Source organism: Erinaceus europaeus, chromosome 3 (assembly GCF_950295315.1).
Source record: "Erinaceus europaeus chromosome 3, mEriEur2.1, whole genome shotgun sequence".
In the NCBI taxonomy this organism is placed as follows: Eukaryota; Metazoa; Chordata; class Mammalia; order Eulipotyphla; family Erinaceidae; genus Erinaceus; species Erinaceus europaeus.
Window position 1 is genome coordinate 69,358,212 of NC_080164.1, and position 14,747 is coordinate 69,372,958.

The 14,747-nt window shown below is 44.0% G+C and overlaps 1 protein-coding gene across 3 annotated transcripts in view; it reads left to right on the plus strand.

The window, feature by feature from the left end:
• TBC1D8 (TBC1 domain family member 8) overlaps positions 1 to 14,747 on the plus strand; it is a 152,909-nt gene that overhangs the window by 92,196 nt on the left and 45,966 nt on the right. For all 3 annotated transcript variants that reach the window (XM_007521864.3, XM_060187435.1, XM_007521866.3), the window contains exons 6-8: positions 6,290 to 6,497; positions 8,499 to 8,693; positions 13,484 to 13,660. In XM_007521864.3, coding sequence (XP_007521926.1) covers positions 6,290 to 6,497; positions 8,499 to 8,693; positions 13,484 to 13,660 — 580 coding nt within the window. The remainder of the gene's footprint in view (positions 1 to 6,289; positions 6,498 to 8,498; positions 8,694 to 13,483; positions 13,661 to 14,747) is intronic.

Genomic DNA, 14,747 nt, shown 5'->3' on the forward strand with positions numbered 1-14,747 from the left:
CAGTTTTAAGAAGGTCCCCTTGGGGTCAGGAGGGCAATGAACTGCCTGATTAGGGGTTAATCATGCTTTCTGTTGCTTCCACAGAGGACCTAGGGGCACAGCAAAGTTAGCTAGCTGGCACCTCAGCAGAGCTAGCAGGCTGAGATCTTGTGTTGTCAACCAAGATTCAGTGAGAATGAGACACATCGTGTCTCCCAGTCCTCACCACTCACCGAGGAGGACTTGGCTTTCTCCCTAATACAGCGACAGAACTCCTGAGACCTGAGACTGGGGAAGAGGAGGCTTCTGGAGAGAGACGGGGGGGGGGGCTAGAGGGGTGCCATTGTTTGATTCTGACATTTACAAACCGAAAATACTCATTCTGAAGTTGTGATGGAGTGAGAAAAGTATGTATGTTTTAGGAGGAGAGATTGCAGAGCTGATAGAAATTATATAATGAGGGTGGGGGTAGCTAGCATAATGGTTATGCACAGACTGTGTAGGCATCCAGCCCCAGAGATAACCCTGATGGTTAAATAAATAATTTAAAAATTGTTTTTCTCATGGAAGGGGACTTTAATGATTTAATGTACAGTTGTTGACACATGGGTAAAATTTCTCATATCACTATGATAGGTGTCTGCAAAACACTCTCATTCCCAATCAAGGTCCTTTTCCACCTTCATTCACCACCAAAGCCTCCACCACCCCAGTCAACTCTCTTCTCTCTCCTCCCTCCCCAGAATCCTTTGCATTGATACAATACCCCAAACCAAGTCCAAATTTTACTTTGTAATTTACCCTTTTCTGTTCTTTCTAAGTTCTGCCCATAAGTGAAATCATCCCATATTTATCCTTCTCTTTCTGGCTTACCTCACTTAATATGATTCCTTCAAGTTCAATCCAAGATGAGGTAAATGAGATGATTTCATCATTCTTAGTAGCTGAGTAGTATTCCACTGTGTACATATGCCACAGCTTTCTTAGCCACTCATCTGCATGGCAAAAGGAACCACGATCTAAATTGAGAAACTCCTTACAGAGTGGAAGATCTTTACATGCCATATATCAGACAAAAGGCTAATAATAAAAATACATAAAGAGCTCACCAGGGCAGGAGTAGATACAGTGCACTGGTAAAAAAAAAATAATAATAAAATAAAAAAATACCTCACCAAACTCAGCAATAAAAAAACAAATGGCCTCATTCAAAAATGGGGAGAGAATATGAATATAATATTCACCAGAGATTCGAATGGCCAACAGACATATGAAAAAATGTTCCAAGTCACTGATTATCAGAGAAATGCAAATAAAGACAATGAAATACCACTTCTCAATGATGAATTTCATACATCAGAAAGGACAGTAACAACAAATGCTGGAGAGGTTGTGGGGACAAAGGAACTCTTCTGCACTGCTGGTGGTAATGTCAATTGGTCCAACCCCTGTGGAGAGCAGTCTGAAGAACTCTCACAAGGCTAGAAATGGACCTACCTGGGAGTCGGGTGATAGCGCAGTGGGTTAAGCACACATGGCACGAAGCGCAAGGACCGGCGTAAGGATTCCAGTTTGAGCCCCCAGCTCCCCACCTGCAGGGGAGTCACTTCACAAGCGGTGAAGCAGGTCTGCAGGTGTCTTTCTCTCCCCCTCTCTGTTTTCCCCTCCTCTCTCCATTTCTCTCTGTCCTATCTAACATGATGACATCAATAACAACAACAATAATAACTAGAACAACAATAAAAAAACAAGGGCAACAAAAGGGAAAATAAATATTTAAAAAATAAAAAGAAAAGAAATGGACCTACCCTATGACCCTGCAATTCCTCTCCTGGGGATATATCCTAAGGAACCAAACACACTCATCCAAAAAGATCTGTGTACACATATGTTCTTGGCAGCACAATTTGTAATAGCCAAAACCTGGAAGCAACCCAGGTGTCCAACAACAGATGAGTGGCTGAGCAAGTCGTGGTATATATACACAATGAAATACTTCTCAGCTGTAAAAAATGGTGACTTCACCATTTTCAGCCGATCTTGGGTGAACCTTGAAAAAATCATGTTGAATGATGTAAGTCAGAAACAGAAGAATGAATATGGGTTGATCTCACTCTCAGGCAGAAGTTGAAAAACAAGATCAGAAAACAGAAGTAGAACCTGAAATGGAATTGGCGTATCGCACCAAAGTAAAAGACTCTGGGGTGGGTGTGGGTGGGTGGGGAGAATACAGGTCCAAGAAAGATTCAGAGGACCTAGTGGGGGTTGTATTGTTATATGGGAAACTGGGGAATGTTATGCATGTACAAACTGTTGTATTTACTGTTGAATGTAAAACATTAATTCCCCAATAAAAAAAAAAAAAGGAAAAAAAAGAAAAAAAAAGATCTGTGTATATCTGTGTTTATAGCAGCACAATTTGTAATAGCCCAGATTTGGAAACAACTTAGGTATCTAATAATGTAAATTTTTCTTTATTTATTTTATTTATTTATTCCCTTTTGTTGCCCTTGTTGTTTTATTGTTGTAGTTATTATTGTTGTTGTCGTTGTTGGATAGGACAGAGAGAATTGAAGAGAGGAGGGGAAGACAGAGAGGAGGAGAGAAAGATAGACACCTGCCGACCTGCTTCACCGCCTGTGAAGCGACTCCCCTGCAGGTGGGGAGCCGGGGTTCGAACCGGGATCCTTATGCCGGTCCTTGTGCTTTGCGCCACCTGCGCTTAACCCACTGCGCTACAGCCCGACTCCCCAATGTAAATCTTTTTTAAAAAGAAGAGGAGGGGGCTGCCAAGGGGTGGGGACTCAGTGATAGCACCATGTCCTTGGACACCTATTTATTCTTAGTACCCCTCAGCCTTTCCTCATCCAGATGAACACCCCATACCCTGCCATTTACTGTGTGCTTTCACTAAGAATGTCTAGGCTTGCTTTGTGTCTTGTTTTCAAATTACTGTCCTTGTGATTAAAAAAAAAAATCTTTCAGGCATCTATGAGAAAGAACAAGAGTGCAAGAGAGATAACCAGACAACCACTCTGGCATTTGAGATGCTGGGACTGAACTTGGTAGCTCATGCTTAAGAGCCTTACCCATTGCACCACCTCCTAGGTTGTGCTGTCCTTCTGATTCTGAATTCTTTTGGACCAGTTGCTGTCTCTTGGGGGCTAATGTAGCCATAAGCAGCTGCTGTCTCACACAGCAAAGCCTCTGTCTCCTAACCCTGCAGAGCCCTAGTCAGACTGCTCTGGGGGCAGGGAAGAGGCTGGATGGAGAGGAGAGAAAGGCAATTCTAATCTTACCAGTAAGAAACAACAACAAAAACACCCTGTGATCCCGAAGGTTGGCTTAGTAGGTAAAGCACTGGACTCTCAAGCATGAGGTCCTAAGTTCAATCCCTAGCAGTACATGTATCAGAGTGGTGTTTGGTTCTTTCTCTCTTCCTTTCTTATTAATAAATAAAATCCTAAAAGCAAAACAAAACAAACAAACAAACAAAGCCTTACAGGCGCCCTGGGTTGTTGTGTTTCTGATCTATACATAGCTAAGTAATGATAGGCTCAGCTACAGAAGCGAGGGGCCTGCAGACACCAGCTTGGGCCACCCTCACCTGTTACTCCTTGTTAGGCCTCACTGTCCCTAGTGTTTCTGGGCTGCTGTACGATTGGTATAAGCTGCAACACAGTGCCACTGTGCTCCCACTTGCTTGACACTCTTAGGGGGGCATAGAAGAAAGAGGTTGAAAAATGCAACTAGAATTGGGCCTGCGGACACTTCTAGAAAAAGCATTTGGGACTGACCTTCCTGCCCTGTTTTGTTTCTGGGTAGATAGTTTTTCGTGCTTCCTATGGCTTTAAGTGTGTTGGTTATATAGGTGGGTAGACACCTAGGGTTGCTCAAAGTCTCTGTACAGCTTTATGAAGTAAACTGACTGCCAAGGACTGAGTTGTTCCAGAATTTGAAGAGAACTTACAAGATAGGAGGAAGAAAAAAAATTAAAAATCCTTTCCTGTTGCTTTCTGGTTTTAGAATGTGAGGTCACTGGTCTCTGCTGGAAGTGGAAAAGACAGATCTCTCTAGTGAGAGAGGGAAGAGATAGACCTCACCAGTGAAAGGGAGCAGCCCAGAGAGGAGAATGGAGACTTGCTGTAGATCAGAATAGGATGCTTGCTTATATGTCAGATAGAAAGGGGATTTTTTAAAGTATTTTTATATTTATTTACTTACTCCCTTTTGTTACCCTTGTTGGTTTTTTTATTGTTGTAGTTATTGTTGTTGTTGTTGGATAGGACAGAGAAATGGAGAGAGGAGGGGAAGACAGAGAGGGGGAGAGAAAGATAGACACCTGCAGACCTGCTTCACTGCTTGTGGAGCGACCCCCCTGCAGGTGGGGAGCCGGGGGCTTGAACCGGGATCCTTATGCTGGTCCTTGTGCTTTGTGCCACATGCGCTTAACCCTCTGTGCTACCGCCCGACTCCCAGAAGGGGAATTTAACTGAGCTATTGGTGGAGGCAGCCGGTGCATGAAGTACAAAAAAAAAAAAAAAAAGGGAGTCAGGCAGTAGCGCAGTAGGTTAAGCGCATGTGGCACAAAGCACAAGGACCAGCATAAGGATCCTGGTTTGAGCCCCGGCTCCCCACCTGCAGGGGAGTCGCTCCACAAGCAGTGAAGCAGGTCTGCAGGTGTCTGTCTTTCTCTCCCCCTCTCTGTCTTCTCCTCCTCTCCATTTCTCTGTCCTGTCTAACAACAGTGATATCAATAACAACAACAATAATAACTACAACAATAAAAAAACAAGGGCAACAAAAGGGAAAATAAATAAATATAAAAAGAAAAGAAAGAGAGAAAGATGTCTGTAATCTGCCTCAGATAACTGAACATCTTATTCATCACTTGAAAGGCTGGGCACAAAGTAAGTATGAGGCCTCCCACCTCCCTTGTAGCACGAAACAAGCTGCTGTGCTTCACGCAGTTGCTGTGTGTTTGCCACAGCTTCAGCCCATCACTCCAGAGATGTGCCTCCAAGCAGGAGAAAATGCTGTTGATTTTGGTAGCTGTTGGGACCACACTTGTAGGATACAGACATGTGGGAAACACTGGCTCAGCTTTCACCAGCGTTGGTGTGGCTTGTCTGTTTTGGGGATAAGGAGGTGTGTATTCTTTTTTTTTTTTAGAATAATTTTTTAAAAATATTTATTTAATTTATTCCCTTTTTGTTGCCCTTGTTTTATTGTTTTAGTTGTTGATGATGTAGTTGTTGTTGGATAGGACAGAGAGATATGGAGAGAGGAGGGAAGTCAGAGAGGGGGAGAGAAAGATAGACACCTGCAGACCTGTTTCACTGTCTGTGAAGCGACTCTCCTACAAGTGGAGAGCCGGGGGCTCGAACCCAGATCCTTATGCCAGTCCTTGCGCTTTGCACCAAGGGTTAAGCTCTTGCTTAACCCGCTGCACTACCGCCCGACTCCCAGAGATATGTTTTCTAATATCAGTGAGTCAGCTCTCAGGTAACTGGGCTGATCTGGACATGGTCTCCTTCCTTGCACACATGAACATGCAGGACACTCCTGGTGCTTTCCCGTGTGTTGCCAGCTCTTCCCTGGATGGTGTCCATGCTCTGTTAGGAACGGTTCTCCAGACCGTGTCAGGCACTGAAGGAACTGCAAGTCTCACCTGCCGTAATGAACCCATCTGCAGCTACAGAAGTAGTGTGATTTCTGCCTGTGCCCACAAGGCTTTTGGGCATGTCTGTGTCTTCTTTTTGCAACAGTATGATAGTAAGTTCCTTGGGAGACATTTATGTGGTGGTGTAAAATGAGAACCAGTGCAGAAGGGGCACATGGGTATATAGTATTGCTGAATCCTACTTTAACTCTGTGAAGTCTTTTAGGGAACTGCTCAGCTGGAAAACAGACAATTTTCCAACATGGCTGCCCCATTTGCCATGATTGATGTACGTGGGCTCTACTTTTTCCACATCCTCACCAATACTTGTTATTCTCTTGCTTTTGGATACTGGATTCTTACCCAGTTGTTTTGTGGTAATTTATGTAGTTACTCACCGGGAAGGAATGTTTATTTTGGTCTGAGAGTCTGGTACAGTACTTCTGTCCAGAAGAGAGTTTCTCTACCTGTAGTACTTGTTCAAAGGTTGCCCATGTGGTGGAGTTTGTGCAGATACTAGAGGGCCTAGCACTTTCTTGCATTCTCTGCATATCAGGTTATGCCAGTGATTTTAAAAGTGTTGTTCCTTTGCAACTCAGTCTGTTCATCCAACGTATCTGTCTCTCTTTCTTCTCTTTCCTTCACCAGGGACCTTGAAGCCAGGGCACAGAATGAGTTCTTCCGGGCTTTCTTCAGGCTGCCGAGGCAGGAGAAGCTGCATGTAGTCGTGGATTGTTCCCTTTGGACACCGTTCAGTCGCTGTCACACTGTGGGACGGATGTTCACCTCTGACAGCTACATCTGTTTCGCCAGCAAGGAAGATGGCTGTTGCAACGTCATCCTCCCACTCAGAGAGGTAGCCACTACCCTGACCTGAGCTTCCTAGGCCAGCCTTTTGTCATTGAAGGTGGTTGCTATGAAACCAGGCACTGGAAGGAAGTTCATACAGCAAGGCATCACCAGCTAAAGATGAGCATCTAGTGGGGAAGCATGGCCTGAATTTGACCATTAACCACTTGCAATTGTTTTTTCTGTTATTGATCCAGCAACTTGAAATTTGCACGGAAGTAATTGGTGAGAACAGGGCACCTCCGTATTACTGATTAAGCTGGTATTAAAACAAACAAACAAACAAACAAACAAAAAACATGCCTAGCAATTAAAGCTTTTCCAGCTGCTCCTCGAAATGAATTTTCTGGGCCAGGTGGTGTGCACCTGGTTAAGCACACATATCACAGTGAGCAAGGAGCCAGGTTCAAGCCCCCAGTCCCCACCTGCAGGGGGGAAGCTTCACAAGTGGTGAAGCAGGGCTTCAGGTGGCTGCTCTGTGCCTCTTTTCTTCTCTATCTCCTACCCTCTCAATTTCTCTGCCTCTATCCAATAAGAAATAACTAAAAAAAAGTGAGTCAGGTGGTATCACTGTGGGTTATTTGCAGGTGGCACAAAGCACAAGGCCTGGCATAAGGATCCTGGCTTGAGCCCCCGGCTCCCCACCTGCAGGGCTCCCCACCTGCAGGGAAGTCACTTCACAAGTGGTGAAACAGGTCTGCAGGTGTCTATCTTTCTCTCTCCGTCTCTGTCTTCCCCTCCTCTCTCCATTTCTCTTTGTCCTATCCAACAATGATGACATCAATAATAACTACAACAGTAAAACTGCCAGGCTAGCATGGGGATGCCTCTTCTTTGGCACGTGCTCTCTGGGTTGGAGGGAACATGACTGGAGCCATTCTAGGCTGACTCACTCAGCGACATGGGAGAGATGACTCGAACTCGTGGCGGAGTGGCAATGCAATGTCTTTATTGATCAGAGAGCAATGCTTTTAAAGGCCAGACCCGGAAGTGACAAGTCGGAAACGGAAATGGCTAGGAAAGGGGTGGAGAAAGGCAAAAGGGCATTGGCAAGGTATAAACTTCCTTAGCAACTGTTGTTAGGGTTTTAACTGGTGGGATTAATGATACCCTGGAGGCAGGGAGGGTCTTGAAAGATAGATCAAAGGAATGGAATGGGTGTGGATCTTTCAGGTAAAACAATGATTATGTAGATAGGCCATAGTATCAGGAATGCAGGGTGGAGCAGGGGGAGCTGGCTTAACAATTTCCCGACATCTTCCCCTTTCTTTTTATCTAACGGCCATAGTATCAGGAATGCAGGGGTGCTTTGTGAGGCAGGGAGTCTGATAGGACGAGGCACACCTTTGGGGTTACTCCTTTCTCAACCTCTCGGTAGAGAGAGAGACTGACAGGAAAGACGCACTCCTCAGGTCAAGCTCTACCAAGCTCAACCACATCCTCACAATTTTCCATCAAAAACAACAAGGGCAACAAAGAGTTAATAAATAAATAAATACATAAATAAATAAATTAAATAAATATAAAAAAAGAAAGAAATTTTCCCCTTTCACCCACAAAAATGAGAATAAAGGCAACCTACAAAAGGCACACTTTCTGAAAAATGTCAAAAAAAAACTTCCTTTAACATGAATCAGGTCCTTCTCTATGATTAAATTTCATAGTTCTCTTGAAAGTGTGTGTGTGGCTTGGGGGGAGGGGCAACATTAGTCTACTTCCAGAACTGAAGATCTCAGCCCTTTGGTCTCAGGGTCTCTGTGCTATGATAATGCCCACTTCTGTACTGCACATCAGCTCTCCAGGCTCTTGATATTCAAACATGGATGAGGCACCATTTGTTGTGAATATGCTGCCTTTTAGACCTTTGAACTGGTTCCATATGTAGTTATTTGGCTTTGCCTTTTGTCTTGGGATATTTCCTGAATGTATAATTCAGTGTCTAATATGAATGTTAATTAAACAGCCACCTCTTTCTTGCTGATAGTGTGTGTGTCTGTGCACAAAACAGGTAGTGAGCATTGAGAAGATGGAGGACACCAGTCTGCTGCCTAATCCCATTATCATCAGCATCCGGAGCAAGATGGCCTTCCAGTTCATTGAACTCAAGGATAGAGATAACTTGGTAGAAAGCCTGCTCCTGAGGCTGAAGCAGGTGCACGCCAACCACCCTGTTCGTTATGACACCTCACATGATGAGGACATGGTACGGCAATCCTTCCAAATACTGGAGCTTCATCAATTGAAAATCCCTCTTTGTTTTTATTGTGATTTTGGAGGTCAAACCCAGAGCTTGATGCATGCACATTACCACTGATCTAGCTGTGTGTGTGTGTGTGTGCGCGCGCGCGTGCGCGCGGGTGCAGAGAGAGAGAGCAAAGCACCACTATCTTTGGAATCTGGCTTGTTAGTCCCATATGGTGCTAGGGATCAAATCCAAAGTTTCACACATGCAAGGCAGATGCTCTACCACTTAGCAGTTTCTCTGGCCCCTGAGCTTTTTCATTGCCCCTAAGGCACTGATCTCCAAAGAGGATATGCATAAAGACGATCCACCCAGGGATGGGGGAGACAGCATGATGGTTATGCAAAGTCTCATCGCTGAGGCTCCAAAGTCCCAGGTTCAGTCCTTAGTACCACCATGAACCAGAGCTGAGCAGTGCTTGGTTAAAAATAAATAAACGAACACATGTATCTTGAACTGGAAAAATAGTTCACCTGATAGGGTGCCTACTTTGCCATGTAAATGACCCAGGTTTGAGCCCAGCCTCTACCACACTGGAGCAAAATTCAGTGCTGTGGTGTATTTTTCCTTCTTCCCTTCTGTCTCTCTCTGATAAAGTTGACTCAGAATGCTGAAACCCCAGCCAAAAAAAAAATTATGCAGGTACAGTGAAAAAAGCCAGAGGCTATTGAACTTGTATATCAGAAGTCTGATTTCATTTCAATACTCAGGATGCCTGAGAGGCATTTTGCAGGTTACAGGTACACCACAGAGTAACAGGTGACAGGTTATGGGCTGAAGGTTTCCTCTATACATTAGCAAGGCTGATAGGATACCCCCACATATTGGGGGACTGACAGACCACATCCTCATAGGCTGTTGAGTTTGGTAAACGGCCTCCTCACAAGGTAGAGGGCTCAGTGTCTCACTGCTCCCACCCCCATTGAAGGGGATGTTACTTAGGGATGAATGTAACTTGCTGAAAATGAATGTTTCATTGTTAAGGTTGACGGTTGTGAAAATGGACCTGGGTCTGTCAGGATTTGGTTCCTATTTTTTCAAATTCATGCTCCTCTTTTCTTAAATTGTTTGTTTATTGGATAGAGACAACCAGAAATCAAAAGGGAAGGGGGATATAGAGAAGGGAAGAGACAGAGAGACACCTGCAGGTGTCTACATCACTTGCAAAGCTTTCCCCCTACAGGAGGGGAACCGGAGGCTTGAACCCAGGTCCTTGTGCATTGTACTGTGTGTGCTCAACCAGGTGCACTGCGCCACCCATCCCCCTTCTTTATTTTCTTTCTATTATTTTGCTGGGGAAATGTTGATTTACAAGACTGTTATTGTCATGTTTGTATGGTTTCATGTTTTCCCATGATAGGTATCAACATACCACGACCTTCACCGACTAGTCATCTTCCTACACCTTAAGACACTAGGTCCTCTCCCTCTCAGCCCTTCACTGCCCACCTGCCTCTCCCCTTTAGAGTCCCTGGACCTGCTATAATAGACCATAGCTCCATAGCTAATTAAAGTTGTACCCTGTATTTTTTTATTAGTGATTTAATAATGATTGACAAAATTGTGAGATAAGAGGTGTACAATTCCATAAAGTTCCCACCACCAGAGTTCTGCATCCCTTCCCCTCCATAGGAAGATTTCTTATTTCTTTATCCCTCTGGGAGTATGGACCAAAGATCTTTGTGGAGTGCAGAAGCTGGGAGTTCTGTTTTCTGTAACTATTTCTCTGCTGGATATGTGTGTGAACAGATGGATCCATACCTCCCAGCCTGCTTCTATCTTTCCCTAGTGGAGCAGAGTTCTGGGGAAGTGGGTTTCCAGGACACATTAGTAAAGTTGTCTGCCCAGGGAAGTCAGATTGGTGTCATGGTAGCATCTGTAACTTGGTGACTGAAAATCATTAAGATATAAAGCAGAACAAATTGTTTAATAGTTATGAACCCAAAGGTAAGAATATAGATAAGAGGGAGTCGGGTGGTAGCACAGCAGGTTAAGCACACGTGGTGCAAAGCACAAGGACTGGCATAAGGATCCCAGTTCGGGTTCGAACCCCCGGCTCTCCACCTTCAGGGCAGTCACTTCACAAGCAGTGAAGCAGGTCTGGAGGTGTCTATCTTTCCCCTTATCTGTCTTTCCTTCCTCTCATCATTTCTCTCTGTCCTATCCAAAACAATGACAACATCAAGAACAGCAACAGTAATAACTACAACAATAAAACAACAAGGGCAACAAAAGGGAATAAAAAAATAAATATTTTTTTAAAAAAGATTTATATAAAAAAATAATATAGATGAGATTTGGGGTTTTCATGTTGGAAGAAACTAGGAAGTCTGTATTAGGTTTATTCCAAGGGGCCTATGACTTTATTAATTTCTGTCTGGGCCCAACAGCTAACATGCAGATAGATACAAATATTGTCTGGGGAGATGGTGTCAGAGTTGGGAATAGGACTAGAAAGCTGGGTCGGGTCAGGGCAGAGAGTAGCTTCCAAGTATAAGAAAAGTATATAAATACCATTAACTGTAAACCCCATTGATCTGCTCTTGGGTCCATGTCTATTCATATTCAGCATAAGAGCCTGTGTAACCTCTGCATCCCTATAGATCTGAGCTCACATTCCATGGTCATAGCTAGGCTGCACTGTCTTCCTCAAGTGGCAGAGTATGTTGACCCAGTCTCCCTCTGGAGAGTGGGGCAGTTTCAACTATTGTTCTTCCACATTGAGGAGCAAGGTCCTTTAGAAGCCTACAAAAGGGTTTAGGGAAGTTGTTCCTGATGGATATGACCAGTAATGGTGTAGAGAGGGACCTGTTAGAGGTCTAGGCCCATCATATCTATGTAGGAATCTCAGGATTCCCTGACTAGGCACTCGGATGACGGGTTGGCCTGATAGTGACCAAAAGGGCCATCATTAAAGTATGGTGGTCTCTTGCCCTTATCCAGCATTGTAATCTTTATTTTATTGGGCAGGGTTAGATTTAGAGTGATTGAGGGAAGTGAAGTAGGAAGTAGGTGAGGAGGGTGTCTAGGTCTAAGTAGAAACTACTTGAGTAAGTATTTATGGTGTCCTTTTTAGGTCTTTCTACTTGCTTGTTGCACTTACTGAGTCACTGTAGACTATTGCACACTTCTATTTTAAGGCATATATTTTTCCCTAACTTATGGATACATTTGTACACATGCTCTATCTCATTGGCCCTGGTCTATATCTAATTTCTGTAGTTTTGTTAGTAAATGTGCCACCCAAAATGGAATTAAGGTGTCCTGGTGCTAGGAAGGTCTCACCAGACTATTGGAGCTGAAGGATTGACATCCCAGGTTTGGCGTCTTTGGACATAGTCCAAGCTGAAACATGTTGAGGTGGCACTGGTTGCTTTGATCTGGTTGAGATCAGCAGATAATCCAGATAGAGAAAGATACATATGGGATGATCCCACTCATAAACAGAAGTTGAGAAAGAAGAACAGAAAGGGGGGAGTTGGGCTGTAGCACATCGGGTTAAGTGCAGGTGGCACAAAGTGCAGGGACTGCATAAGGATCCCTGTTGGAGCCCTGGCTCCCCACCTGCAGGGGAGTCGCTTCACAGGCGGTGAAGCAGGTCTGCAGGTGTCTGTCTTTTTCTCCCCCTCTCTGTCTTCCCCCTCCTCTCTTCACTTCTCTCTGTCCTATCCAACAATGATGACAACAATAATAACTACAACAATAAAACAACAAGGGCAACAAAAGGGAGTAAATAAATAAAATAAATATTGCATAAAATATTTTTAAAAGAACAGAAAGGGAAACTCAAAGCAGAATTTGGCTGAGCACCCTGTATTTTTTTTTTTTAGAGAGAGAAGGCAGAGACAGACAGACAGACAGAGAGAAAGAGAGAGAACATAACACCAAAACTTCATCAAACCTGGGTTATTCACATGGCAAAAGAAGCACACTATCCAAGTGAGCTATTTTAGTGACTTGCAACCTTTTATTGTCTCTTTCTGTGTAAACCCCTTTTACATTCAAAGTAGTGATGGGGAGGCCAGGAGATGAAGGCTCAGTATCACAGAGCTGTCAATATATACATATGTGTTGGAAACTAAGGAAGGACAAAACTATACATGAGAAATGGTGCTTTTCTGTCCTTGCTTGACCCCATGCTGCCTGTGCCATGAGTATCCTTTTGGGGCACTGTGTGGACCACTTCTTAGGATCAAGTCTTGGGATTAACTGGTGTTAGGTTTACCCCTAACCCATATATAAAAATTTGTATTTGTTAAAACCATGCCTCCAAAGATGGATTAAGGATTGTTGTGCAGGGGAGATAGCATACTGGTTATGCAAAAGACTTTTATGCCTGCAGTTCTAAGGCCCTAAATTCAAATCCCCATACCACCATAAGCCAGAACTGAGCAGTGCTCTGGTGAAAGAAGAGAAGAGAAGAGAAGAGAAGAGAAGAGAAGAGAAGAGAAGAGAAGAGAAGAGAAGAGAAGAGAAGAGAAGAGAAGAGAGAAGAAAAGAGAAACAAGGTGTGTTCCAGGAGGTGGTGCAATGGCTAAGGCACTAGACTCTCAGGCATGAGGTCCTGAGTTCGAACCCCGGCAGCACATATACCAGAGTGATGGCTGGTTCTTTCTCTCCTATCTTTCTCATGAATAAATAAATTATTTTTTAAAAAAGGTAAATAGCATAGTTAAAAAAAAAAAAAAGGAGAAACGAGGATTGTTCCATTAGGCTGTCTTTATTTTATTTTATTTTTTCCCCCCATGCAGACTTCACCTGTGTTTCATTCAACCGACATGTGTAGTGACCACAAGTTTGGAGATCTTGAAATGGCGCCTTCTCAAAACAGTGAAGAAAGCGACAAGGAGAAGAGCCCACGGCTGCACCCTGAGGCTCTGATGGCAGCCTTCCAGCAGTCAGGCAGCCAGAGCCCTGCCTCAAGGATGGTGGGTATACTCTGCCCTCGTTGGGCACTCGCAGGCTGGCATGTGTGGGGCAGGGACCTGCTGTGGAAGGCGGAATCTGCTTGTGGCAGTCCCACAGGTCAGAGAGCAGGTGTGGGGTCAGGGCCAGGCAACCCCGAGAAGCTAGCTGACCTCCAGGCACACAAGGTTGGCACAGGGTTGGTCGAATGTGCACCTTGAACAATACCCCAAGCTGTGTGTTAAAAGAAGTATGATTCCTATATAATTCCACGATGGTAGAGAACTGGGAGGCACTGTGGTGTTTCTCTCTCATTCTGTATTTTTGTCTGTCTCTCCCTCTCTCCTCTTTTCTGAAATAAAGAATGAAAAAATTAGAGACTGTTCAGCAGAGGTATTGCAAATGTGTTAGATCTTGAAATCATCCCCCATTACTGAAAAAAATATTTTTATTATATTATGTATGTATCTTTATGTATGTATATGCTTAAAAGGGACAACATTTTCTGTCATGTACTTACTATTTTGTTTTATTATTATTACTATTTTTATTGCCACCAGGGTTATTTTTGAGGCTTGGTGCTGGCACTACAAATCCGCTGCTCCTGGCAGTAATATATTCCTTTTTTTTTTAACTTTCTATTTTATTTGACAAGACAGAACTTGAGAGGGTAGGGCAGTAGAGAGGAAAGATAGACACCTGTAGACCTGATTCAACATTTGTGTAGCATCCCCTCCTTAAGGTAGGGAGGGAGTGGGGACTCAAACCTGGGTCCTTGCACATAGTGATATGTGCACTTAACTGGGTGTGCCACCACCTGGCCCCACTATTTGACTGTTAAGCTTTATTTTATCTGATAGTTCACAGAGAAATTGTGAGGTGAGGGTGATAGAGAAGGAGAGACAGACACCTGCATGCCTCACCACTCATAAAGCTTTCCCTTTGAAGCTTGGGGTTGGTTGGGAGATTGAACCTGGTTCCTTCTGTGTAGTAACAGGTACACTTAACCAGCTGTGCCACCACCCAGCTGTATTTTCATTTGGTTATTTTCACTTTTTTGCCACCAAGGTTATCACTGGGACTTGATACCTGTATAATAATGAACCTACT